At 51.6% G+C, this 26,616-nt stretch overlaps 1 protein-coding gene across 1 annotated transcript in view; it reads right to left on the reverse strand.

Annotated features, from left to right (window-relative positions):
• Window positions 1-11,591: 11,591 nt before the first annotated feature.
• Window positions 11,592-26,616, reverse strand: part of PTGIS (prostaglandin I2 synthase) — a 38,141-nt gene continuing 23,116 nt past the window's right edge. The window contains exons 6-10 of the mRNA XM_037059875.1: window positions 25,002-25,183; window positions 19,464-19,632; window positions 18,252-18,433; window positions 16,789-16,940; window positions 11,592-14,009 (exon numbers count right to left, since the gene is read on the reverse strand). Coding sequence (XP_036915770.1) covers window positions 13,865-14,009; window positions 16,789-16,940; window positions 18,252-18,433; window positions 19,464-19,632; window positions 25,002-25,183 — 830 coding nt within the window. The 3' untranslated portion in view covers window positions 11,592-13,864. The remainder of the gene's footprint in view (window positions 14,010-16,788; window positions 16,941-18,251; window positions 18,434-19,463; window positions 19,633-25,001; window positions 25,184-26,616) is intronic.

Genomic DNA, 26,616 nt, shown 5'->3' on the forward strand with positions numbered 1-26,616 from the left:
GGGCCGGGCCCGGCCTACGCCGGCCGGCCGGGCAGGCGCCACGCCGGGGCTGCAGGCACTGCGAAGCCGGACGCGCTCTCCAAGGCCGGGGAAGCAGGCGGGCACTGCAGGCGCGGGTGGCAAGACCGCGTTCGGGAGGCGACTCCTGCTCCACCTCCTCCTCCTCCTGCTCCGGAGGCGGCGGCGGCGGCGGCAGCGGGTGAGATCAACAAGTCGGGGCTGAGCTTCGGCTCCGCGTTCGCTGTGATTCTGTCCCGCACTTCAGAGCGCCCAGAGTCCGGCACCGAGGCGGGACGGCGCCACCTGCGGGTAGCAAGCGTGCGCGCCGCTTAACTCCTGCCTGCCCGGCCTGGCCTGCTGCCGAGCTTGGGGGTGGGCTGGGGGTTTGGGCGAGGAGGAGCCAGACAGTCCTCACCTTTTCACCCGGGCTACCTCCATTGCCTTCCTGGCAGTCCTGCCTTTCTTAGTCCTATCAACAGCGTGAGGTGAATGCCTACCCGCTAGTGTGCAAGACACTAGTATAAGCGTCTGAGGTACAGCTGCGAACCAAACACAAATGCTGGGCACCTGGGCACCTTGTGAAGCTGGCTAGACACACAGCGAAAGCAAAGGCAAAGGATGTCAGAGGGCCATACGCGCTCCGGGGGATAATAAAGCAAAAGAGGAGTTTAGAGGTGGGGGCTGGGGTCAGGTTGCAATTTTAAATAGCCCTTGCTTTCATGAGTTTCCATTCTAGATTCTAAAATGTAATTCTAAGATAGATTCTAGTGGGGGAATGTGGACAATGAATACATCAACCAATATGCCATGCAGCAGTTGGTGATAACTGCAAAGAAGAAAAATAAAGCAAGGTGAGGGGAAAGAAGAGCGAGGGGTAAGCTGGTTTATCTGTCCTGGCCATTCATTCATTCATTCACTCATTCACATTATGATGGACAGCTAGCTGCTGAGAGCTTCCTGTGCCCCAGGCCCTGTGGCAGGCTCCATAAAAGAGGTGACTTCCCCTGGAGCCTCCTGTCCAATGGGGGAGGCAGAACTGATCAACAATCCCCCAAAGTGAATATAGAACCGAAGCACTTACCCACAGGAGTCAGCAAGCTTCCCTTAAGGATGTCATAGGTACCCCTCCCCCATCGCTCACTCATTTATTCTTCCATGTGCACATTTACTGCGTGACAAGTAAATGGGCCGTGGGACACAGCAGTCAGCCCCGCCCTGGAGGAGAAAAGCTGTGAATAAGCCACTAGGCCCCAAGGTAAGGTCCTCTCCTCTCTCACCCTTTCCTTCATTTTTAAATGTAAAGAGATTTTCCCCCATAGAGTTGAACATTTGATTACATAGTTTTCATCTGTTCACCTCTCATGATCCTGTCCAAGGCTCCATCATCTTGTGGGCAGAGGCCAGAGATGTGGCTAAAAACCCTCCAGCATGTGGCACAGGCCCCCACCATAAAGAACCCAGCTCCGAATGGCAACAGTGCCAAAGCTGAGACGCCCTGGATTAATTTAACAGAACGCCATGGCATGTCCCGGTCAGGAAAGGCTATTCTTTCAACCAATGATTACTGAGCACCTACTATGTGCCAAGCACTACTCTAGACACTGGAGATACACTGAGAATAAAAAAGGCTCTTATGCATAGTCTGGTGAGGAATGCAGTTAATAAACAAGAAAATAAATAAACTGATCAATTAGATTATGACAAATGCCATGAAGAAAGTAAGCAAGAGGAAGTGAAAGAGCATGCCTGAGAGAGGCACCAGTGACTTTAGATAGGGTGGTCAGGCCAGGAAGGCTTCCTGGAGGAGGTGATACAGCCCTGAGAACCTGAGGGCTGGAAGCAGACAACTGTGTGAAGTTCTGAGGAAGGGCACACAGGCAAGGGAAACAGAAAGAGGAAAAGCCCTAAGATGGAAATGAGCTTAGAAAGGGGTGTTACAGAGGTAGAAAGGGCCAAGCCATGCAGAGCTTCACTGGGATTTTTATACTAAAGGTTAAGGGATGAGTTTGAGTTTAGAAATCCTTATGAAAAGCCACGACAGAGGTTTAAGCTGAAAAGTCCCATTTGCTGAGCTATGCCTTGAAGTGATTCTTCCCACTGCTGTGTGCATTATGGAGTGTCGGGGGACAAAAGGTGGCAGCAGGAAGACCCACCAGGAGGTTTCTGCAACTGCCCAGGCCAGAGGTAATGGGGCCTGGACGGGGATGATGGTGTGGGGATGGCTGGGCACTTTCACAGGCTCTGACGGCAGAGATTCCTGCGCCAAGGCCCCCTCTAGATATTCCATTCCATGCAGATTCTTCCCGCTGGGTGGCCTGATGCCTGAAATTCTGGCTGCAGATTCAGATGAAGAACATCTGCATACTCCTGGATCTCGGAAGTGCAGACGATGGGAACAGCTCCGTCACTTTCCAGCCAACAACCCTGTTGCTGCCACTTGTCCGTTCACTTGCTCAACGAGGATGCAGTGCAACCTTGCTCAGGAAGGCGGTGCTGCCAACCTGGTGGCTCAGAGCGCAAGCTCTGGAGTCAGAATGACTGGTGTCATTACTTGCCCAGAATGGCCTTGGGCAAGAAGTCGAATATTTCAGGGCCTCGACTTTCCTCTCTGTAAAATGGGGATGGAAATAAAGAGAGTACCTGCTTGACAGGGTTATTATGAGAAACTTATAGAAAGCACGTACTTGTTACCAGCTCTCATTACCAGCAGGAGCTGCTCTGTCTGGCTCGTCACAGGTAACAGAATCCTTAACTAATAGGGGCCTAAAGAGTAAGAATATTTAGTTATCTCACATTAGAAACTCAGAGAAGGCTGGTATGAGAGTTGATTCAGCAGCTCCATGGTGTTATTAAGGACCTGGATTTCTTCCATCCTTTTGCTCTGTCTTCTACACTATATCGGCTCTTTATCCTGGGCTTGTTGCCTAAGAGTCACAGAGTGGCTGNGAAGCTGCTCTGTCTGGCTCGTCTCAGGTAACAGAATCCTTAACTAATAGGGGCCTAAAGAGTAAGAATATTTAGTTATCTCACATTAGAAACTCAGAGAAGGCTGGTATGAGAGTTGATTCAGCAGCTCCATGGTGTTATTAAGGACCTGGATTTCTTCCATCCTTTTGCTCTGTCTTCTACACTATATCGGCTCTTTATCCTGGGCTTGTTGCCTAAGAGTCACAGAGTGGCTGCTACTGCTCCTTGCATCAGTCTTCATAAAATTGTTTTCCAAGGTAAAAAGGATAAGTTGGCAAAAGTAGCCAACAATAATTCTCCTGTCATTCTTCTCTGTTTTTTTTACCATCTCCCCACCCACCGCCAACTTCCCTACCATGGGTCACATGGCCACTCCTAGACCCATCACTGACAAAAAGAATAGGACTGACCCCCCAGGGCAACATTCATCACGGCCCTTACAAAACTGTAGTGTGTTGAACAAGGAAGAAGTGGAGATAGAATTTGGGTGGACAGCCAACAGTGTCTGCCACACCGTTCTCATACTGCCCAGCACAATGCCAGGCACAGAGTAACTGCTCATTAAATATTTGCTAAATGAAGAAATAATCCTCTTATATGAGGGCATATCAGAAACTTATGAATAAGACACAACTCCGACCTCAGAACCATCCAATCCTATTGGTGGGGTCGGCGACAAGGTATACAGAAATAAAATGGGCAAAAAGCTCTCCTTTTGCTCCCTCCCTGATTCTAAGTCTTTAATAAGGAGACTCCCTGAGATGATTCACAGCCTCAAGTCAGCTAAACTGCTATTTGTGTATAGCCTTAAAAAGGAAGGAGGGAAGGCAGGCAGGCGGGCAGACAGGCAGACACGGCTAGTGTGGAAGCAGTGTTCTGGTCCTCTGGGCAATCCTGTGTGACGGCCAGCAGAGCTGGTGACTTTTGAACTTGTACTGTTTGACCATCATGTTTTTTAAAAAATTGTTTAAATGTTTTTAAACATCAGAGGCATTGACATAAAAATCTGGATTTCTGGCTTCTCTTGAAAGATTAGAGGAACTCATCCACCCTGGGCCCACATTACAGTGTAACACGGAATTATGGCTGATTCAGAATAGTGACTGCCCTTGAGTCACAGCTGCCCCCTTTAGGCAGGATGCGGTCTTTAGTTCACTATAGTCTCTGCCCCTCCCCGCTGCTTCTCATTCAGGACACTTTCTCATTTATGTTACTTGCTGGTCTTGGTATGAATTTAAGTCTGTGCTCCTTACACACAAAGACCAAAGAAGTCCAAACAGGCTGTCTTGCCTCTCTCTGGTTCCTCCAGCTCTGTGCAGTGCTTGATTTGGAATTTTTATTTTCTAAATGAAAAGACTATATACATTACTTGGAAGCAACAGGTATTCATTTCTTGGAATTTTCTGTCATCATAATTGGAGAGACTACCTAGAAATTCTGACAATCTGGAGGAAAGTAGAGCCCAGAGACTGAGATACTGAGTCCTGAAAACATCATCAGAGCTCCTGGATCCAGCCATACCTGAAGGCAGTGCCCTTTGGATTTTCCAGCTATGTGAGCTAGTAAAAACCCCTTTTCACTTAAGCTATTTTGGGATGTGATTTTCTCATTTAGGTACCAGAGAGCCCAAACAGATACAATTTTCTCTCCGCTAATCAGAAGTGTATCATCTCTTTATAATGTACTTATAAAAAACAGGGCCAAAAAAAAAGAACTTCTAGGAAACAGGGAGAAGAGAATAATAAAACTCAGAAGGTTTGATTAAGAAGAGTTCAAGTATAACTATCTCACTTTACAGATTAGAAAACTAAAAGCCTCCTTGAAGGGAATAGCAGCCCAGTTTTCTAAGCAACGAGTGGGCAGCCAAGAACCAGCACTAGGTCACAAACCATCTTCTGCTCGGTCCTCTCAAACCTCCTGCTGGGAGGTGCTGAGACCTCCCCGAAGCTGAGTGAGGTCAAGTTGGCACAATTCATTCATGTGGATACAAGTGAATCCCCCTCTAAATTGTTCTGTCAAGAGATGTGTCCATTTGAAGTCAGATTTTTTTCTTGGACTCCATAATGCCAGCCATTATTTATTTATAATCCCACTGAGTGTCCTACTCAGGTTTCTCAACGCTCGGGGCACCGAGCAAGACTAATTAATCCCCATTTCTCTCTCTTCCAGGGACCCCTGGGAGGGAATAATTACTTTACAAGGGTGGTTATCGGGGGACCCAAAGGCTCAAGGGAAATCACTGTCACCTCTGAGTGGAAGTCACTCAGGACCACTGCCCTTCACTGCGGTCTTACCCAAAGTTCCGGCAGCCCCAGGGATGTTTCCATCAGCATGGACTCTAGCGTTCTTGCCCATCTCTCTTCCTGCCACATCCCATAATAATCACCATAATCATGGGGGAAATGAGATTAAAGATAGAATCTGCCTTCTATGGTTGCTGGGAGGACTAATGAGATAATGCATACAAAGTGCTTAGCACCATGCCTAACATCAGTAAATACACATTAATGTTAACAGTAGTCACACAATACTAACAAGCAACAATAGTAGCTCGTGTTGATTAAGCAGTTACTATATATTAATATTAATACCAGGCACTGTACTAAAGGCTTTGCATGTGTCTGACATTATTTAAATGTGTGTCTAGCTTTCTTGCCCTTCGGCTGAATATTCTAGTATAAAGAAGACCCACTAGCTGTTGGATGTTACTTGAATGACCGGATGTGTGATTCTAGCGCCTGTTCTGTGCTAGTCTGCCTGCCTACTCATCGATCCGACCTTGCAGTCACCCATCCATACACTCAGCCACCATATTCTCCAACCACACCCACCCAGTTATCTGCCCACTCACCCACTGATCCAGGCACTCTCCACTCACTCATCTTTCTTTCCCTGTATTCACATATTCTAACCACTATCCATTTTTCTACCCACTCAGTCACCCACCTACTGCTCCATCCATCCATCCAGCCATATATCATTCGTCTTTCCACCTACCCATCTATCTACCCCTTTATCCGCCATCCATACATCCATATACCCAATCACCTGCTGATCAACTCACTCACCCATTACCCAGCCATGCATCTACCTACCTACTCATTTACCCCCTTAACCAGTCACACATCCGTCCCAAATACCCAGTCACTCATCCATCCCAAATACCCATGCATCTATCCACCACTTACCCACCTGGTGGGAACTCCAAGATGGGAAAAGGAGTGACTCAGCAAAAGGAAGAAATCAAAGCCAAATAGATCAAGAGCTAAGTAACTCACCTATCCATCCACCCACCCACCTACCCCCCTGCCCTTGAATCCATTCACTCACTTGGCCATCACCTAATATTTCTGAGTGTTTACTACCTGTAATGTTCTGTGCTAAGCCTTGAAATGGTCTGTTGGGCTCCCTCCCTGGGAGGAAATGTGGTTGCCACCAGAGGGTCCCCCCGGAGGGAGATAGGTAAACCTGCACGTAGTCCATTGAGCCCTTTTGTGGCCTGGACTTTGCCAAAGCCATTAATTCCCAGGGTTAGTGGCCAAGCAATGATGAAATGCAGGCGAGGATGGACCAAGGGATGGGCTTCCAGCAGAGCAATTAGAGGTAAACTAATATGTCTTCCCCACAGAGGAGCCTGGGAACTCCAAGATGGGAAAAGGAGTGACTCAGCAAAAGGAAGAAACCAAAGCCACATAGATCAAGAGCTAAGTAACTGATTCTCCTAAGATAGTATTTCATTAAAATCCAGCTCTTCAGGCTTTGGGGACTGATGTCTCCCCTGCCTCCTGTCTGTCGCCCTTGTCCACCACTCCCTGATCTCACCTGCTTCCTCTCTGATCTCCCTCCCTCAGTTTCATCCTGGCTCTAACCCAACCTCCCCCAGCTACCAGCCGGACCTGTAAAGGCACAAGGCTGACCCCCGCTGTGCTCCCCAGCCGGAGAGACCATGTGGGGAGGCCACTTGGAGAGTGAGAAGCCCTGAAATTACACAGAAAGACAGAGTGACTTGGCCACTGCAGCCTCCCAGCTGAGCACAGCCTGTTGTTAGTCAGCCCTGGCGAGACACCGTCTCTGATGTCACAGGTTTCCCTCTGACCCTGGCACTGACTGCAGCTACCTGAGGGCTAACTTAAGCGAGACCAGCAAAAAAATTGTCCAGCTAAGTCCCTGTCAACCCACAAAACCATGAGACACTATAAAGATAATGTCATTTGCCGGGAGGGCGGGTGTTTGTTACACAGCTACAGATAACTGATCCAGAGTCTTTGCTCAGGCTTCCACTGCCTAGAATGCTTCCCTGACCCCAACCATCCTTTTTCCCACACAGGGAACTCCTATTCACCCTTTAATTTTTTTTATTTTTAGAGAAAGGAGAAAGGAGAGAGAAAGAGAGGGGGAGAAACATCAACTGGATGCCTCTTGTATGCCCCCTACCGAGGACATGGCCTGCAACCCAGGCATGTGCCCTGACTGGGAATTGAACTGGCAACCTTTCAGTTCACAGGCCATCACTCAATCCACTGAGCTACGCCAGCCAGCACTCCTATTCACCTTTCAAAACCCAGATCCAGTGTCACTTTTCCTGCCTCTTCATGATCTGGGTCAGATACTGTTTCCTCGGGGAAACTGTGTTATGAGGCTAACTGAGGATATTCATTTTCCCATCTCCTCCATTGGCTGTGAATGACAATATTAATGCACTTAAAGCTCTCAAAAAGCTTATGAGGGAGATGTTATTATTATCCATTATCCCTGTTTTATAGGTGCAGAGGCTGGGACACCGAGAGATGCCCCAAATCACCCTGGTATTTCGTGGCTCAGGAGACATTCAAACCCAGACAGAGCCTGTGCTCGGAACCACCACAGTGCATGGCCTCTAATTAGAGTCTAAACAGTAATGACAGTGATTACCCCTGTTACCCCATTTAACACAAAATCCACACACACGTGATTCCAGGTCTGTCACAGGAGCAGCTCAGAGGCCTCAGGATTCTTGGTTATTTTGCTGAGATTTTTCTTACCCTCATGATCACAAAACGGCTGCCATGGCCTCCTTCTCACATGATGACTCCAAGATGGGGAGGAAGACGGAGCTTCTCTCACACTTTTGAAGCTCCCCACAGACTTCCCCAACCACCTCATTGGCCTGTACTGGGTCACATGACCCCCACCAGCTCAATCACTGACAAGAGGTGCTTGAGACCCATCCCCGGACTGATTAGGAGGTTGGGCCTCCTTGGGCTGAGCACATGGCTGCCTGTATTGGAAGGGTTATTTTAGCAAGGAGGTTGGGGGTTTGGCTCTTGGCCAGGAGATGAACACTTTCCCCCACAGTGGGCAGGCCTCAGAACACCTGAAATAAAGGCACCCAGAGATCCTGATCACTGCAAGGACCCACTGTCCCAGGTTTGTGAAGTGGGTGCACCAGCCTTGTCTCTCCCAGGCCACCTGAGGTCCCAGGGGCAGTTCCCAGGGTGACAGGATAGCAGCCTGCCCAGTCATCACCCTCCTTCCCTGCAGACACACCCCTGTGGATCACACCTCAAATGGCCTTGATTCCCAAACACCAGTGCATTAAAGGTGTCTGAGTATTCATCGGTCCACCATGGAATGAGAAAAATAGGGACGATGGAATGAGATTCTTATAAAGCTAAATTGATTCCATTGAAAGGAAAGCTATTGTTGCCTTTCCTACTTAAACTCTCTAATGGCTTCCCAGAGCACTTAGAGTGAGAGCAGGCTGCTCGTCCCGGCTGCAGAGGCACACCCCATGCACATCTCTTACCACCCCTTGCAGGCCCCGGCCTCCGGGCCTCCCTGTTCCTCAAACTCACCAAGCCCTTTGCCTCTTTAGGGCCTCTGCGCTTGCTGTGTCTTCCCCTGAAACGTTCTTGACCTGGTTCTTCTCGAGGCTGGCTACTTCTCATTCAAGCCTCAGTTCATCTGCCATCTCCTTGGAAAGACATCTTCCCTGACCATCTCCAAGGCCACGGCTACCTCCACCTCCATGTCTCCACCACACCCCCCTGTGCTCTTTGCTTGTCTTCAGGGTCCTCTCAGTACCTGACACTGAGTTCGCGTTGACTTGCTTCTTTGTTGCATCGTCTGTTCTGTCTGCAAATAACATCCGAGAGCGCAGAGACCTCCTGGACTATTGTCGTCTCCTCCTTGCCTGTCTCCCTGCTTCCCGCCCACCCCTCCACCGCCCATTCTTCACACACACACACACACACACAGTGAGAGGATCCTGCTCGAATTCAAGTCAGACCATGTCCCTCCTCTACCCAGAACCCTCCATGGCTCCTCCCTGTTCCTGGAAAACGCCCTAGAGCTTCCTAATGCAGGGCCTTTGCATCTGCTGTTCCATCTTTCTGGAACATTCTTGCCTCGGATGCCCACGTGGTTTGCTCCTTCTACTCTCTGTCCAAAGGTCACCTTAGAGAGGCCTTCCCTGCCACCCGACTTAGAACTGCAATTCCCCATCCCCTTTCCCACCTTTGTTCTCTGTGGGACTTACCATCACAACATACTTTATACTTCACTCATTTGATTTACCTCGCTGATGAGGACAAATTTTTTAGAGGTTCTGTTTTACTCACTGACAGGTCCCCGTTGCCTAGAACAGTACCTAGCAATGTGAGGTGCTCAAATATTGACTTTAAAAATATATAAAACAATGTATTGTGATGTAGTTAACCATGAAGTTCAGCCATTCGAAGTGTACAAGTAGTCACTCAATGGTTTTTCATAAATTCACAGAATTGTCCAGACACCAGCACACTCAATCTCAGCATTCCATCACCCCCAAAAGAAACCCCCTACCCACTAGTACTCACTCCCTACTTCTCCCCATTCCCCAGTGCCTGGTACAGTGCCTCTCTGGAGAGAAAGACTATTACTTCTCAGCCTCCTGTGTAGCAAGGAACATCATGTGACTAAGTTCTGACCAATGGGACAGCAGCAGATTTTCTCTCCTTTGCTCCTGGCCTTTTCTTGCTGTCTGGAACGTGAGCAGAATGGCTGGAGCTCACGCAGCAATGGTGGAGCCCGAGGTGGAAACCATAGGTTAGTAGCTGCCACAGGCAACAAAAGGAAGGGGCCTGGTGAGTGCGGAGAGGCCACCCCACCTCTGGTCTCCTGTATCCTCCCCACAGACAAAGAAATGTCTGCTGTGTAGAACGGAGCGTTTGAATGTGAAAATGTGGCTGTTACTTGACATGCCTGTCACTCCAGGCCAAATCCAATCCCAATGGATGTGCCTGCCTGGGCCCCTCACAAACTGATGGTGGGGGAGCGGGGACATTTGCCTCCACACATTATCTCTTACTCAAATATTTGGGAGAAAAAAACCTATTTTCTCTCTTTTTAATTTTTCCCAAATGTAATTCAGCCCCCTGCCTTCTTAAAATTTAAACAAATCCCTACATGTGATAAAGGACAGAGAACACATAATTAATTTTTAAGACAGCTTTTTTGCTTTGGGCCTGTGAAATCCTCTACCCCGAAGTCCCCTCTGTGGGTACCCTCCCCCTCTCTGCCACCAGGAGGACCAGTGATGGGGACAGTCTCAGGGGGCAGGGGGGCTTGCACTTGAATCCGGTATCTACTACTTCCTGGCTGATCTCTGGCAGCTCCTCCTCTCTGCCCCTCCCCCGCACAAATGGAAGTAATGATGCACGTCCGGGAGGCAGGGCCTTGTCCTCAGGGCCCTGTCTCAGAGCTGGGCACAGGGCAGGCGCTCCGTGCTCCCATCCCAGCAGCTAACTCTGCCATTCCAGACACAGCTGGCTCTCTCGATCTGAATCACGTTTCACAAACAAGGATGATTTCATGTATTTCAGCACGTTTCTGCTCAACAATATTATGGGAAAATAGAACTCATTTAAACAGCAAGGCATCACAATCACTGCTACTCACGAAACAGTCTTTATTTTAAAAAAAAAACACATCAAAATCAATGACTTCTGGCAGGATGCTTCAACTGTCACCTGGAGAATGGGCAGGTGGGATGTCACCAGCTCAGCATGCTCCGGGCCCGCTGGTGGCCGAAGACCCTGGGCCGCTCTCAGAGCAGGTGGAATGCACGGGTGACCCACGTGGTGAGCAGCTCAGTCCTTTACCTGTCCTTTTCATCCAGTGACTGTCAAGGAGAAAGTCTCAGGGTGGTGCTGGCCTGGCTTGAACACCGCACTCGAACACTTGCTCGTCTCGTTTTGTGACAGAGAAGTGACAGATCTCAGGCTCTGAGCCGTGGTGACACCAGCATGGAGACCCCCTCCTAGAAATTTTAGTTTTCACAGTCACTGTGTATTTCTGACAACGAGCGGTACACGTGGTCCATTAATGGCAGTGATCAAAATAAAAGTTCCCTTTACAAACTATAAGTTTAAAAAAAAACAAGTCTGTTTAAAGGAAAATATCTGGTAAACAGCAAAATGCAGCAAAAAAATATGAATGGCGATGTTAAGGAAACACTTCGTTGGGTCAACCTAAGAGCGTTTCTAACACAGGCCCTGCAGTTTCGGGATTCTAAAGCAAAGTATGAAGAAATGCAATGGCGTCCGGGTACCTCCCTAACCAACCTGTAGCAAGGAGCTAACCCACTGGGCTCTCCTTCTTTTTTCTCTTTAGGAAAAAAAGAAGATAAGAAAAGAAAAGAAAAGGGAAGATTAAAACAAAGGAAGGCTTAAATCACTGCCTCCTAAACTTCAAAATCTCTGGCACCAGCTGGAGCTGCTTGGTAGGACGACGGTCTCTTGCTAATGATTGTGTGGCTTCAGGGAGGTGGGCCACCTTCGCAGGAAACTGGCCCTTTTGTAGACACAGGTGAGCATCTAGTCTCAGTGACAGAGGGTCCCTGGTTTGGAAGAGGAGAATTATGAGGGCTTTCCCCTGCCACCCCAGGGTAGCAGCCTCACACAGAAACCTTCCTGCTGCTATTTCTGCTGGCCGGCCTTCTTTCTTCGCTTCCAAGCCAGGATGAGGCAGCTGAGGGTTGCCATGGAAACTAGCTCCATCTTCCCACTGAAAGCCGGCAGCCTGATTTCCTGCAGAGTTAAGAAGCAGGCGGCAGCAGGGGTCACCCATGCGTGAAGATGGGTTTCCCTGGGGATATCCCGCCTCCTGCCAATCACAGTATCTGTCTGGGAATCCTGGGGGTGCCTGGAAGCTGAGAGCTAGGGAAGCTCCCAAGCCCCAGTGCTGCTCCAGGAAGAGACTAATGCCTCGAACATTCAGAGATCTCGGGTCCTCTCTTCTCCTTCAGCTAAAGCTAAAGGGACCCAGCCGTATGCACGTATGTGTGTCTGCATCTCATGAGATGCGTCCACCCATGGGTGCCTCTGGCTCTGATGCCAAACAGAACTGTCCCTCCACCACCTGTCCCCTTGAGCCCGGGGATGCATTTGCTAGTGGGACAATACGTCTGCTGAGTTCCACCAGCTGGTGAGCTGTGCAAGCCCAGCGGCCACTGCGTCTCTCTGAGCCCGTTTCCTCGTCGGCCAAAAGGCACAACCACCCCCTTTGCAGAGACGATGTGAGTAGAAATGCTGCGTCCACTGTGCCTGTCACAGGCATTTGGAGAGTCCTCAGTAAACAGAGCCTAATATTAATAACACTATCATCATAAAGGTTTCTAGGCAGCTTTTCTCTTTGAACTCCTTCTCCCCCTAAATCGCTACAAAGGCAAGTTTTCATCATCGATCTGCTTGTTCAAAGGGTGGTGCATGCAGGAAGATGGACCAGCGGATCAAAGGCCAACTAGAAGGTTCCCACTATCTCCGAAAAGGTCACTTGTAAGAGTTAGAACAGGCTTCTCAAACTGGAACGTGTTCGTGGGCCAGGAGGTACAGGGAATGGAGAGAGAAGCAGAAAGAAAAAATTCCACCAAGTAAAAACCCTGGTGAGCCAGTGCGCACAAGTCCCGGATCAGGGAGGTGGCCAGTGGAATACGGGCCCAGGGTGCCCAGATTGTCCACGTTTTCGAGAGCAGCTGGACACTTTGAGTCAACTCTCCCAACGATGGCAGGAAGACGACCGATGGACAGTATGTTCTAACGGTAGGCCGAACAAAACGGGCCTGCAGATTAGATGGTGTTCACGGCTGGAGCTTCTGAGCGAGAAGGTAGGAAACCAAAGCCTCCTCTTTCTTTGGTTTGCCCAGTCCAACGAGCCTGGTTGCTTCCTTCCATCTGCACAGTCCTGTGGGGCCTTTGTCTGTCTGTCTTATTCCCATCTTGAGTCTCAGCATTGGCAAAGCTTGTCCCATGGGGAGCCCAGAACTCCAGAACCCAGAACAGCGAGCTGTACTGCTCAGAGCCCAGCGTCTAGAGGAAGCCCACAACCTGAATCTTGGCTGCACCAGCTCTGGGGAAACCAGCTCTGCATTTCCTCAAGACTCAGTGCGAACGGAGAGATGAGGGGCCTGGAAACGGGTCTGCTAAGGACTCCTTTGGCTGCAGCTGGTTTAATAATCTGGGGATGAGCTTATTGCATGGGACACACTGCTAGGTCCCAAGTGGCCTTTTCACAGCCAGCAGCTGCTCTGAGTGGTTAAGGCCTCACCTGCACCATGGTCAAGGACTAGGATGGTGGCCCCTCTGGGAGTTGGGGGAATGGCAGTCAGGACTCCTGTTTGTCCTCGCTGCCCTAGCTTTTGTGGGTGTCATAAGGTGAGAGGAGGAAGGTGAACTGGGAGCAGAAAGAGCCTCATTAAACCTCCTCTGGGCTTCCTTTTCCCCCCTCCCCTGGACCAGCCTTCCAGGAAAAAAAGCAGGAAAGTGCTAACGCTAGAGCCGTCAGGTATTCAAAGCTCAGATGCAGACACGGAACATTGGGCAATCGGTCGGGTGTGGGCTGGGTGGGGGCGAGCACGTGGAGCCCCGTCTGCTCCTGGAGCTCACGGCCGGATGCGGTAACGGATGGGCACGTCGTGTTCTGGCTGCATCAGCCCGAAGCCGTACCTGCTGAGGTCAAACTCTGGGATCTCCACATCTGGGTGGACCAGCTCTAGGTCAAAGCACATCAGCACAAGGACCACGAATCTGCAAAGAGACGGTGTTGAGGACATGAAGGAGAGGAAGCACGGGGGATGTGTTCGGAATAAGGCAGGACAGCGATGCCTTCCTCTGGAGCCTGACCCCAACTCTCACTGGGGAAAAGGGGGAGAAGGAGAGTGAGAGGGCGGAGCACAGGTGGCCCAGGAGCTCCCACACGAGGGCTGGCTCCGGTCGACAGGTTGTGAGCAGAAGCGACGCCTGTCAAGTTCACATCACAGCATTTCGGAGCAGGGGCTGGACGCCCAGCTCTCCCTTCCTCCTGGCGGCTGTGGGGGCCTCGTGTTGAGATGGAAAGAGCCCGAGTCTCTGCATGGAGGGGAGGCAACCCCCAAACCCACAGCCCATGTGTGAGTGGGAATGAAGCCTTTGCTGTCACAAGCCAGAGACAGGGGTCGTTTGGCACGGCACAGCCCAGCTTCTCCTGATCAGTATGAAGAATGACTTGCCCTGATTCCCCTCCCCACCCATCTTCCCACACCCAAAGCCCTGGGACCCTTACCGACTGCCCCGGTCAGGGCTGCTGCATAACCACAGGCTGCCTTTGTGAGATTAGAAATAGGCAGCCCTCCCTGGAGACCCTTGACTGGGTCTGTGGGAAAACTGCCTGAACGGACCAACTTGCGAGAAGGAACACTCTCGACTGCCATCTCCTGGAAATGCATCGGGGTAAGTAAACACACTGTGTGTATGATGTAATCGGCGTGTCCATAAAAAAAAAAAAAAAAAAAGCGGCAGCCGCCCTGCCTGATGTTCGCTGCTCCCCGCCCACCTGCCTTGTCTCACTTAGCACCGCCTGTGTCAGGAAGGGTGAGCACGGGATCTCCACCCACTCTGTCCCACCACCATCCCCCCACTGAGGGCCAGGTGCCCAGTGTGGGGCAGAGTGCACGGCAAGGATCCCTGAATCTTACTGAGTGACTGAAGAAGGGGGAAGAGGATAGAGCAAAGTCTGCCCTCCAGACGGGAGAGCCGGGCTATGCCTCTTAAGGACGTGTGACCCTCATCGACTTTCTTTCCCACTCTGGGCCTCAGTTTCTCTGTCTGGTCAAAGAAGCTCAAAAAGGTGGGCTATATCCCTTCTGGCTCTGAAGCTACAGAATGCTAGGGGTGCGTTTATGTAGCATGGGGGCCCTGGACTCACACCGGGTTTTGCTACCAGGTGTGTGACCTGGCCAATGATTTGACCTCAGTGTTAGACTGACACCTACCTAGTGGGGTTGTCATGACAATTAAGTGAGATAAAAATAACAAGTTAGTTAACTTACTGATACACTACGTGCTAGACACTGTGCTAAATATTTAGCGTCCATTAGCTCTCTTGTTTTCCGACCTGTCCAGAAGCTTTAGGAACTAGGAGCTCCAGTCGGCTGTGCTGGAACACGTTTTGAACCCCTGAGTGTGCTCCAAGGTGGCTGATGTGTTAGGGAACGAGTGAAGCTTAATGCAAAATTCACGTCAGCTTATGGACAATTTGACTGGCGAGCAACGCAAGCAGAATGCAAAAGCCTGGCCCCAGCTGAGCAGAGCTGAGTAGGAACTCACAAAACGCACACCCCCCCAAACTCTATCCACCAGAGACCTCGGTCCACGGCGTGGGCGTGCCTGTGTGGGGGTTGTGCACCCCACCACCCACGTCAGCGCCCAGTTTCAGATCACCCTCCTCCCACACGTCACAGTAGCTCCCGGCTGCAATCCACTGTCCACTTCCACTGCGAACTTCAGGGCATTTTAAGAATAAAGTACTATATTCACTGTAGTGCTTGGGTATTTCTTAACCATTTAACGTGTGTAAACCTGTACTACCATTTTTCCCTAGGTTTTTATCTCCTTCACGGGTCACTGATGTGGTGGTTTCTGACTGCTGGGCCCTGGCCCCCTCCCTTTGTTCCCACTATCCCTGTTTAATGCCTGATTTGCCACAGCCCAGTGATTGTTTGGAATGCTCGGGAAGCGTTAGAGCAGAACCGGCGTCTGGGGATCTCCACGTTGCTGCTGGAAGAAAACTGAGGCCGAGAGGTTAATGCAGTGTGCCGTTCACTTAGCATACTGCCTGACCGTTCATCGTAGCGATACCAGTAATTACGATAATAACTCACATGTATTGTGTGCCGACAATGAGCCAGGCAGTGGGTAAGTTTAGAAAGATCCCTTTCCTTTGTCCCGACACCCCTGGGATATCGTATGACCAGCACCCCATTTTACAGTTGAGGAAACAGGGGCATAGAAGGTCACCCAACGTATGATGGCACAGGGGCTGGACAAGGTGGATGTCCTAACCCTGGGTCCCACCGGTTAGTGATCTGGGGGCCAAGGCTCTTGGGGCGGAGGGGAGAGAATGCAGGAGGCCTTGAAAGAGCCAAAGGGCATGAGGACACTGGGCCAGCTCCTGCCAGGAGGTTCTGAGCCGCACAGCAGTCGCAGACGGCCACGGTCAGCGGCACAGATGCCATGTTTGGTATTCTGGGAGTTTGACATTCGGACACTAGGCTTGCAGGAAGAACCTGTTGCCAGATCTGATTATTTCAAAAGAAATCAAAAAGCTGGGTTTTTTTTTTTTACGTGAGCTCTTCTGATTCTTATTAGTACACGTGTTTAAAAACACAAAAAAGTAGATCTGTGAGCAAGCCACAACTCAGGGGCTGCCCGTTCGAAGCCTCTGCCTGCCCTGACCCTTCCCCTGGCTCACCTCGAGGTCTCAGGAGAGAAGGGTGCGGGCCCACCCGGCAGAGCAGGAGCCTCCCCTCCCCCAACCCCTGACACTCACTGTTTGATGCTGCTGATGGCATAGCCCCTGCCCAGGCACTGGTTGTGCCCCGCCCCCCAGGGCAGGCTGCAGTTCTTCAGTCGCTTCCCGTCCTTGTAAAAGTCTTTCTTCTCCGATCCGTCAGGGTTCAGGAACCGGTTGTATCTGAATTCCTGAGAGAGGAAGCAGGTCCATGTCTGCCTCCACCCCCACAACACCCACGCATGGAGAAAAGCTATGAGGATGTTCACTGCGGTCTTGTTCACCAGAGGAAAAAATCGGAGAACTATAGAAAGGGCAATGAATAAGGGACTGGTTAAAAAATCAGGTGTGGCAGCTATTTAGAAGGCCGGGCTTGGTCTGTGTGTGCTGACACAGAAGGAAATGATTTTAAAAGATTTTTTAAATTTATTTTTAGAGAAAGGGGAAGGGAGGGAGAAAGAGAGGGAGAGGAACATCAACATGCGGTTGCCTCTCACATGCCCCCCACTGGGGGGAGCTGGCCTGCAACCCTGGCATGTGCCCGGACTGGGAATCGAACCAACGACCTTTTCGTTCACAGGCTGGCACTCAATCCACTGAACCACAGCAGCCAGGGTAGAATTTTTGAGACTGTTAGTGAAAAAAGCAAGTTTTGGGATGGCATGCTTTGCATGGCCCTATTCACACACCTATCTATCCATATGTGTGTGAGCATGTGTGTGTCTCTAAAGGCATCCAAATGGTTTAAAGGACACACTCCCAACCATCGTTAGGGAACTCTGTAGAACTGGAGAGGGAGGGAAAGAAGAAAATTTTACCTTTAAATACACGTCTATATATTTCTATTTCATAAGTATATGTCACTTTTGTAATTTAAAGAAATTACTTTTAAAAAGAGTACCAATTTGGTTGCACTGTACAGTGGTAAGGGGAGAACTGTATCTGAGAACAGGACCTGACACAGAGTAAGTGCTGGGTGAATGCACCGGTGGACAGCCTGATGAATGAAAGGACTGGGGTGGGGGGAGGATGGATGGGCAGACAGATGGATGGATGGATGGATGGATCAGAGAATAGATGGGTGGATAAATGGATGGATGGAGAGATGAGCATACAGAACAGTACCTGGAATACAGGAAGCACCCAAATGTATTAGAAACTGTGCAAGTTTCCCCCTCCAGGAAGAGGCAAAAGGGTTGAGAAGCTGGCGTGATAACATTCTGAAAAAAGGAAAACCACTCGGCTATCATTTAAAAAGTGTTCACCATATGCCAGGCACGACGAAGGCCTTGCATACACAATCTCATTGAATCTTCCCGACAACCCTATGAGGCAGGTGCTGTTATGAGGTTTATTTCACAGGTGAGGAAACAGAGACACAGAAAGGGGAAGTCACCTGGACAAGGTCACACAAGGTCACACAGCAGAGCGAGGCTGCCACTCAGACCTGGCTGATCCGGAAGCCGCTGCTTTCTCCCCACGGTCCCTGCGATGCCACTTACCTCTGGGTCGGTGTAGACTTCTGGGTCCTTCTGGGGACTCAGGAATGGAAAGAGGAGGAGGCGGTCACCCCGCCGCAGGGCGAATTCCCGCCCGTCCGCCATGGGGAGGGCCAGGTCCACCACGACCTCTCGGGTGATGAAGGGCGCAGCTGTGAGCCTGAGGCTCTCACTCAGCACACTGTCTGCACCGGGTTGGGACAAGGAAGGGTCAGCAGCTGTCCTCTGAGCCACTCAAATGCCACCCCGCTCTCGTTTTACAGGGGAAGATCAGGAGGCTCAGAAGGGGCATGACTTGCCCACCATTCCACCCGGAGGCCAAGAAGGCCAGTCGGTGAGGTGCGACTGTGGTGAACTGTCAGAGGCCTTAGGAGGGTTATTGTTACGGTCCCTCTGAGACCTCAGACAGGTGGATTGGGGTGTGATCTGGAGAGAAGCTATGCGAAATGGAGGGGGGCAGAGATTAGCAGAGAAGACAAAGCAGAGAGCAGGGCCATTAATATTCATTATTTCTGCCTGCTCAGCATGCATTCCCCTTCTGGAAACAGTCCCCTGATTTTCCTCTAGGGACCACCCCTCTCCTACGATCAGGGGTTGGGCTGTTGGTTCCACTATCGACTCCTGGGATCAGGCTGTGCTATGATTGGTCAATCAGAGTATCCCAACCCTCTGAGCCCTGACTGGGCAAAGATGAGCATATGACCCAAAGACAGCCAAGGAGACACTCTTGGGACTTTGGGTAGGAATGCCGCAGTGAGGCGCACCCTCACGGGCCGCGAGCTCGTCAGCTTGGAGCTTCTGGTGGCCATCTTGCCAGTCTGAGACTGGAGCTAACCCAGCAGACAGCCAGGCTAGGAGATGAAGAAAGACTGAGTTCTGATGGCATTGTCAGAGCAACTGGATCCACCTATACCTGAAGCTAGAAACCTCTGTACTTTCTAGTTACTTGCCCCAAATAAAGTCTTTTTTTTCCTTCAGCCAGCATAAGTTAGGTGTTTTTTTTTTTGCCATTTGCAACCAAAAATCTCCTGCCTAGACTATGAACAGCTGAGACGGAGGCATGGAGACACTGGGTCTAAGAAGGTAGGAGGCTCAGGGGACCTTAGACCACAGGACACTGATGGAGCCTGGGCAATGGGAGCTCGCGTAGGGGAAGGCTCAGGGGTCCACGGTGACCCAGGCTTTGGGGACGTCTGAAGGGTCTGATCATCTCACCGAGTACAGGCATGTTGTCCAAAACCTTCGGCGGGAGGGTGGCCATCTGCGAGACAGGCGGCTCTGCTCGGCAGAAGACTTGCTCGAGCTCTCCATGGACAGCGGCCAGGGCCTCAGGGTTCTTGAGGAGGAAGAGCAGAAGCCAGAAGGCAGCCGGACCCATGTTCCCCTGCAGTGAGGAAGAGCCCTTGTGCACCATGGCGAGGACAATGTTGGGGCGAGAGCTGCCTGGCCCACCCCACAGATGCAGCCCTGGCTGAGGCACAGGGGGCAGGAGGCCTGAGTCCCCACCCCTGCCGAACACCCAGGCATGGCCTCTGTCTGTCTTCAGCCTCAGAACATGGCCGAGAACCGCACTGTGGTTTTAGCAGAGTCCAATGGCTACTACCTCAAGGCCATTCCTGGCATCCCTGACCTTGAGCAAAATCACTGGTATGAGGTTGCATAGGTATTCTTCATAGCTAACCAGCAAAAAAGTGTCAATAATAGCAACAAAGTGTGCCAATTTAGGATGACTTAACATCTGAGGATGATTGCATCCTTGGCCCCAACTCTTTAACCCTCCCTTCATCCATCCCCTTACCATTAACTAGCTTTGCACTGTCTCCTTTTAGAGAGGCACAGTGTCCTTCCCTGCCCCTTGAATTTGGCCTCAGTCATGTGACTTGCTCTGGCCAATAGAATGAGGCAGGATTGACAGACTGGCAGTTCTAAGTCTACGCCTTAAGAGACCTTGTATGTTTCCACTTGCCTGCCTAGCCCACGGGTCCCAACGCGAGGATGGGTGACACACGGAACAGAGCTGACTGTCCAGCTGAGCCCACTCTACACCAGCTGCCTCCCCGTGGGCCCATAGGCACGCGAGTTAAATAAAGGCGCGTCAGGGTACGCCACTGAGTTTTTGTGGTGGTTTGTTGCATAACAACGGCACATTGATACAACACCTCACATGTTAGCTTTTAAAAATGTGAGTAATTGTGTACATATAAAGCAAAGCAGCAACAATCAATGATGCCCATGGAAACTATGAATGTCTTGAACAAAAAATTATTTGAAACTTCCCATTAGCTAAATAATTAGGAGAAAAACTTTACACTTGGCTGGCCATTTTAATCTCCACGTATCCAGCCTGTGGCTGAAATGTGTATGGGTCCCCTAAACGAGGCATGGTTGAACACCCACTAACCTCACCTGGGGGGAAGATTCCTGTCCTTCTGTAAATGACTCCCAGCCAATCCTAACAATGGACTATTAAAGAGCCACTAAATACCACGCTTACCCAGTAACTCTATCACAGACCTAATCGTGCCCACGGACAAAAAGTTATCTGCACAAGGGTATTTACTGCAGTGCTGCTGATGTAAGGGCAAGATTGAGAGCAATCTCAGTGTCGATCAAAGAGATAAATGATGATCTGCCCTGCAGCTGATACGGGACGTTTTGGCAAAGAAGCCAGCCCCGTGGACACTGATTCGGGACTGGAGCCAAGGTGTTCCTAAGCATGCAAACAGCGAGACGCAGAGCGGTGCTCGGTGTGCCCCTTTGGGGGGGGGCTCTGTTTGAACAGGACAGATGTGTCCTAGAAGCACAGACCCTCTGGGGGACTCAGGTAACTGGTAACTGAGGACGGGAGGGTAGGGAAGTGGGGAGACTGGCTTCTCACAGCGTATGTCTTTTTCAACTGCTTGAACTTTAAAAATGATGTACTACTTTTAAGCGACACAAAAGTGGGTGATTTTTTTGACACGGCTCTGCAAGGACACGGAGAAGTACCCGTGACGCAGGATTAGGTCACATTAAAAGTGGGATTTTAAAAGCTGCATGATCTTAACCGCTGAAGAAAAACATACAGAAAAGGCCGTAAACAAATGCACCAGAGCATCAAAGGTGGTGAAACGGATTTTCGGTCCTTTCTTCCTCTTCAGCTGCTGTGACGATTTTGGTGCCAAGGAGGGGCCACATTCCCTTGTTCAATTCCCCCACCGAGTGTGCACTGTTATCACACCTTTTACTAAAAGGAAAACTAAGCACTTCCTGGTCCCTACCCACGGCCCACCCCAGTAGAGGCTCCTTGGTATTTGTCGAATAAATGTCTGTGTCCCTTTAGGGTGGGGCCTGTAAGTCAACCTGGAAGCTAGACAGGCTGGCAGAGCCCTAAACTGGGACCAGGCAGAGTTGGGTTCAAATCCCCGCTTCCCACTTCCTGTCACTCCAGACAAGTCACTCACGTAATCCTCTGGGTCTCAGAACTTCCCTTTTGCCAAAATAACAACATGCCCACTTCAGGGGCAGCCACAAGGGTCCACTGAAACTGGATGCCAGTGACCCCCACGTGCTGGCCACAGAGTAGGCACTCAGAAGAGGTCTCTCCCTCCTGCTGGCCCCTCCCCCAGGCTTGAGGACAAGCAGGAACCTGGGACTCCCTCCGAGGTCTCCTCCAGCACCTCGGGTCGGCGGAGACAGGCAAGGTCAGTTGCTGCTCATCACTTCAATAGCCAGGGGAATGTAGGCGATAAATAATTCAGCTTTGGGTTAACTCAGTGCCAAGGCCATTTCCTCTTGCCAGGATGGGGCCGCGGCTCATTAATTACCAAGCAGGAGTGTAGCACGAGGCTGCTCAGTTGTCTCTGCTTTCAGGAAAAAGCTGGGGCAAGTTAGGGAGGTGACAAAGACCACCTTCCACCCCACTGCACAGACGTGAGTGTGGACATGTGTGTGTGTGCACACATGTGCTGTGTGGTCGCACAACCATAGAGGACTCTGAATTTGCTGCCCTGGAAGTGCAGCTTTCTCCGGTGAGGCCCTGCCTCATTTACGCAGGAGGACACCACTGGCCTAGCCTCAGTTGCCCCCTGAGGCCACAGTCCAAGGTCCAGAGCAGGGCAGTAGTGGGGCACAGAAAGGGGGAAGCCTGTGCCAACATGGGCCTGTGGAGACTCTCTTCTCCTGCCCACCCCAACCCATGTCCCTTGAGAGTCAGGCCCTTCCCCTGCCTGGACCTTCAGCTTCAGGCCACCTCTCCTCCTCCAGGTCCCTGGGTGTGGGAGGATTCCGCTGACCGCTACACAAGCCAATTCCAGGCTTTGCAGTTCTGAATTCACAGAGCTTTTGGGAGGACCCTATGAGATGCTGTCTGTAAAGTACCCGACAGGATGGCTGGCATGCGGCATGTATGTGATCGCTTCTGAAAAGATCATTGTTGCCTCCACTCTGACCTGACAATAGCAATCGTAAGTGCCATTTGTCAACCCCTCGGAATACTTTCTGACTTGACCTCAGGGGGGCGCTCCCTCCCAACCCCCTTTTACCCCCCAGGCCACTCCTCCTCTGTCTCCTTTGCTGTCTCCCTCATCTTCCCCTCCCCCAACTGGAGAGGCCAGAGCTTGGGCCCCGTCCCCACCCACTCCCACCCTGGTGGTCTCTAGTCCAGTGGTTCCCACTCTGTGTCTATACTCACAACTCCCAAACAGACGTCTCCAGCCCAGACCTTAACCTTGGACTCCAGACTCTTTTCTCTGGATACAACTCTCCCACCATTCTCCATCTCAAACTCCGCACGCCCAAAATCAAACTCCCAGTTTCTTCCCCTGCACTCGCTGCTTCCACTATCTACCTCGTCTGGTAATGGCAGCTTCCTTCCGCCCACCGCTCAGGCCCACACCTGCAGCCATCCCTGTGCACACCTGCTCCCCAGTCCCAGCCGACAGCAATCCTGCTGGCTCTGCCTGGAAACATGTCCAGAGTCCCACCACTGTCCCCTCTGCCCCCTGGTCTAGCACTATCCTCTCTTGCCTGGTAACTGCAGTGGCCCCCTTCCTGGCCACCCTGCCTCCACTTCCCCCCACTACAGAGCTCCCAGCAACACAGTCAGAATGACCCCTCTCGAGCGGAAGACAGGCCATGCTGCCCCTCTGCTCAGAGCCCTCAGAGGGTTCCCATCTCAGAAGGAAAGCCAAAGTCCTCCCCATGGCCTCCAGGGCCTGGAGCGGTCAGGCCCCTGCTGCCCCATCCTCCTCCTCTCCACCTCAGGGCCTTTGCACGTGCTGCTCCTCCGCCTGGATGCTCTCCTCCTGTATACCTGTGTGGTGCCTTCCCGTGCTTCCTTCAAGTTTCTGCTCAGATGTCACCCTCCTGGGGAGGCCTCCCCTGACTGCCCTATCTACAGTAGGCCCTCCTGTGCCCCTCTGCTAACCCCTTCCGCACCTTTATTGGTGCTCCACCAAACATCCCGTCTAGTACACTTTGCATGCCTATTTATCGGTAGACTGTCTTCTCCCACCAGGACATCAGCTCTGCCAGGGCAGGAGTCTTGGATCCGCTCTCTGCTCTATCCCCAGCTTCTGGAAGGCACCTGGCACCTAATAGGCCCTCACTACATATTTGTGGAATGTATTTATGGAGCTCTCGTTACCTGCCAAGCACAGATATCACTCCCTTTCATCCTTTCATTTCTTTTGCCGCACCTTGAGAAAGGCCCTGCCACCTCCATTTTAAGGATGAGTAAACTGAGGCATCGAGGGGTAAGCGACTGACTTGCCAGGAAGCAGCAGGTGCCTCACAGAGCCTGTGCCCGAAACCACTGGGCTGCACCGCATCTCGGCCCTGCTCTCAAGACCTGTGCTCTCCAAGGGTCTTTCCACCTGCCTGCACTCTGGACGCTGCCAATGACTCAACCTCAGAGGATGTCCTGTCCCCGACTTCCTGGCCCTGCCAGAGGCTGCTCTCCGGACTTTCTGTCACTCAAGCCCCCAGGCCAGCATCCAATTCTGCTGACAGAGGTCATTTCCACACGGGATTCTGGAAAGAGTTTGGAGTTCCAACCTCTGCCCATAAATATGCCATTAGGCACTAATGGGGCCCAACTGCTGATCAAACTCGGGCCCCGCCCCTTGCCAGCCTCTGCCTACAGGGACAGTTAATGGCTCTGAGAGAAAACTAAAAATAAGTTGCGAGTCGATGGGAGAGGAATTACCCTGAAATGTCAGCCTGAGCAACTGTCCCGACTGTGGTGGGACCAAGAGAAGGTGGGGGCCCTGAGGTTGGGTGAGGGCAGGAGCCAGGCCGGAGGGGCAGCACGCTCAGCCCGGCTTCCTCTGCCCCCAGTCCCAGGCCCACTCCTGAACCCACTGGCGCTGTCTCCCTGGTGTTTCCAGAACCTACCGGCATCCTCATCCCTTCCCTGGCCGCCGCCTGGTCCTGCTGCCACTGCCTCCTCACCGTGTCCCTGCATTTGCCCTTGCTCCTCAGACCCTGTCCCTCCTTTGCTCCCAGGGCTCACAACTCACCCACACAAAACCCCATCTTCACTTACCAGGACTCATGGGCCCTTTACGATCTCTCCCTGCAGTCCCACGCCCCCTCCTCACTCCGCTTCCCGGAGGATCCTGTTCACGATACTCGTTCCCAGTTAAGAAAGTCAGGGGACTGGGCCTGCGTGCACAGCCCACCCCCACACTCACAAATGCACACCTTCCTGCACACACACACTCACCCATGCACACCCACACCCCCACACCTGCGTGCTCCCTCTGTGCCCACCTGTGTGGCCCAGAGCTGCAGCAGCAGCGCCCGCGCCCGCATCTCCTCCGACACGCCCATCTCCTCCAGGTGCAGCAGGTAACTCTCCAGCCAGCTGCTCCGGTGCGCCCGGGTGAGCAGCTTGGCTGGGGACAACAGCTTCCACAGGCGACCTTTCACACTGCACGCGCGGTCCTTGTCCCCTGCGGGAACAGAGCACGGAGGGTTACAGACCCTGCCCAGCCCAGGGCCACTCAGCCCTGACCTCCCATGAGGCCGAGGGTCTTCTGGGTGTCACTCCATGGGGATGGGGGACTTCCTGCGGGAAGGAGGCTACAGAAAAGGCCTTGACAGATTGACTTCCTTATTGTCTGTCTCACCCCCAGAGAACAGGAGCGAGGGGACTTGTCTGTTTTATTTACCTCTGTGTCCCCAGCAACTAGCCCACAGCAGGTGCTCAATAAATGCATGCTAAATGAATGGTAGTTCTTTACACAGCTGGGGAGGGAACGCTAAACACCAAGCTGCATTCCCCAGACTCAGCCCAGCTTCATTTGGAGTCACCAGAGACGAAGTAACTGCCATCAAGAAGGGACAGATGGGTCTGGGCTCTCAAATTCAACTGCCTCCAGGGAAGACGGGTGAAGTGACGGAGGGAGGAGGGCCAGGAGGGAGCTGTGGGGAGCAGGGGGTCCGGGGCGGCCTCTACACAGCTCTGCCAATTGGCTTCCGGGGCCGATCTGTCCCCGGCCAGGGAGCCTGGTTTTCAGAAGAAGCTGAAAATCCAGGTGTTCACAGGGAATCTTCTCGTGTGTTTTGAGGTTAGCGCATAAGCGAGAAATGTTTGATCGCTGTGCAGGTCACACAAGCATCTTGAAAGGTCACCTCTGGCCCACGAATTGCCACTTTGCAATCACCAAAAAAATAAGCCACGGCCTGCTTTGCTCTGGAAAACCTGCGAGATGCACCCACAAGGGCGGACCACTGAAGGAATGCAGCCAGGCGCACAGCGTTCAAACACTGTGTGAACACTGAACGACGCCGCTCTATTTACACAGATGTGCGCGCCCATAAGGTTCAGGTGTTCCTAAAGTGCCCCGTGCAAGAGTGGGTGTTCCTTTGGATTACTACAAAATTACCAAGTTCTGGGAACTCTCCCATGGACGTTTTAAATGTATGCGAGACAGAAAATAGTGTTTCAGGAAGACCCGTCCACCCAGTGGTTCTAAGCCCGGCCGCATAGTACAGGGTACTTAACTGGGTGTCAAATGTAGGCTAAACATTTTTTAAAGTGTATTAGTTACATTTTCAAATAGCACGCAGTGAGCCTGACTGTTTATCTGAAACACATTATTTTCCAACTTTTCAGGCTGGAGAATCACCGGGCACTTGTAAATCTCCTGCCCAGGTCCCACCATAGGCCAATCTCGTCGGAATCTCTGGGGACTGGTTGGGACACGGGCGGATTTGAAACAGAGTGCGGAGTGCAGGCAGTGTTGCAGCCCCTTCCCCTGAGGCCAGTTCTGGACGCCTGTAAAAGCCATCTGATGAGAGAGTTCCAAAAAGGAGGCCCGGGAATTTAACACAGACTGACAGTGACTGGCATTCTTTGAGCTGGGACGGCACTGCTGCAGGT

Source organism: Sturnira hondurensis, unplaced genomic scaffold, assembly GCF_014824575.4.
Source record: "Sturnira hondurensis isolate 20B ecotype Veracruz unplaced genomic scaffold, ASM1482457v3 Scaffold0011378, whole genome shotgun sequence".
Classification (NCBI taxonomy): domain Eukaryota; kingdom Metazoa; phylum Chordata; class Mammalia; order Chiroptera; family Phyllostomidae; genus Sturnira; species Sturnira hondurensis.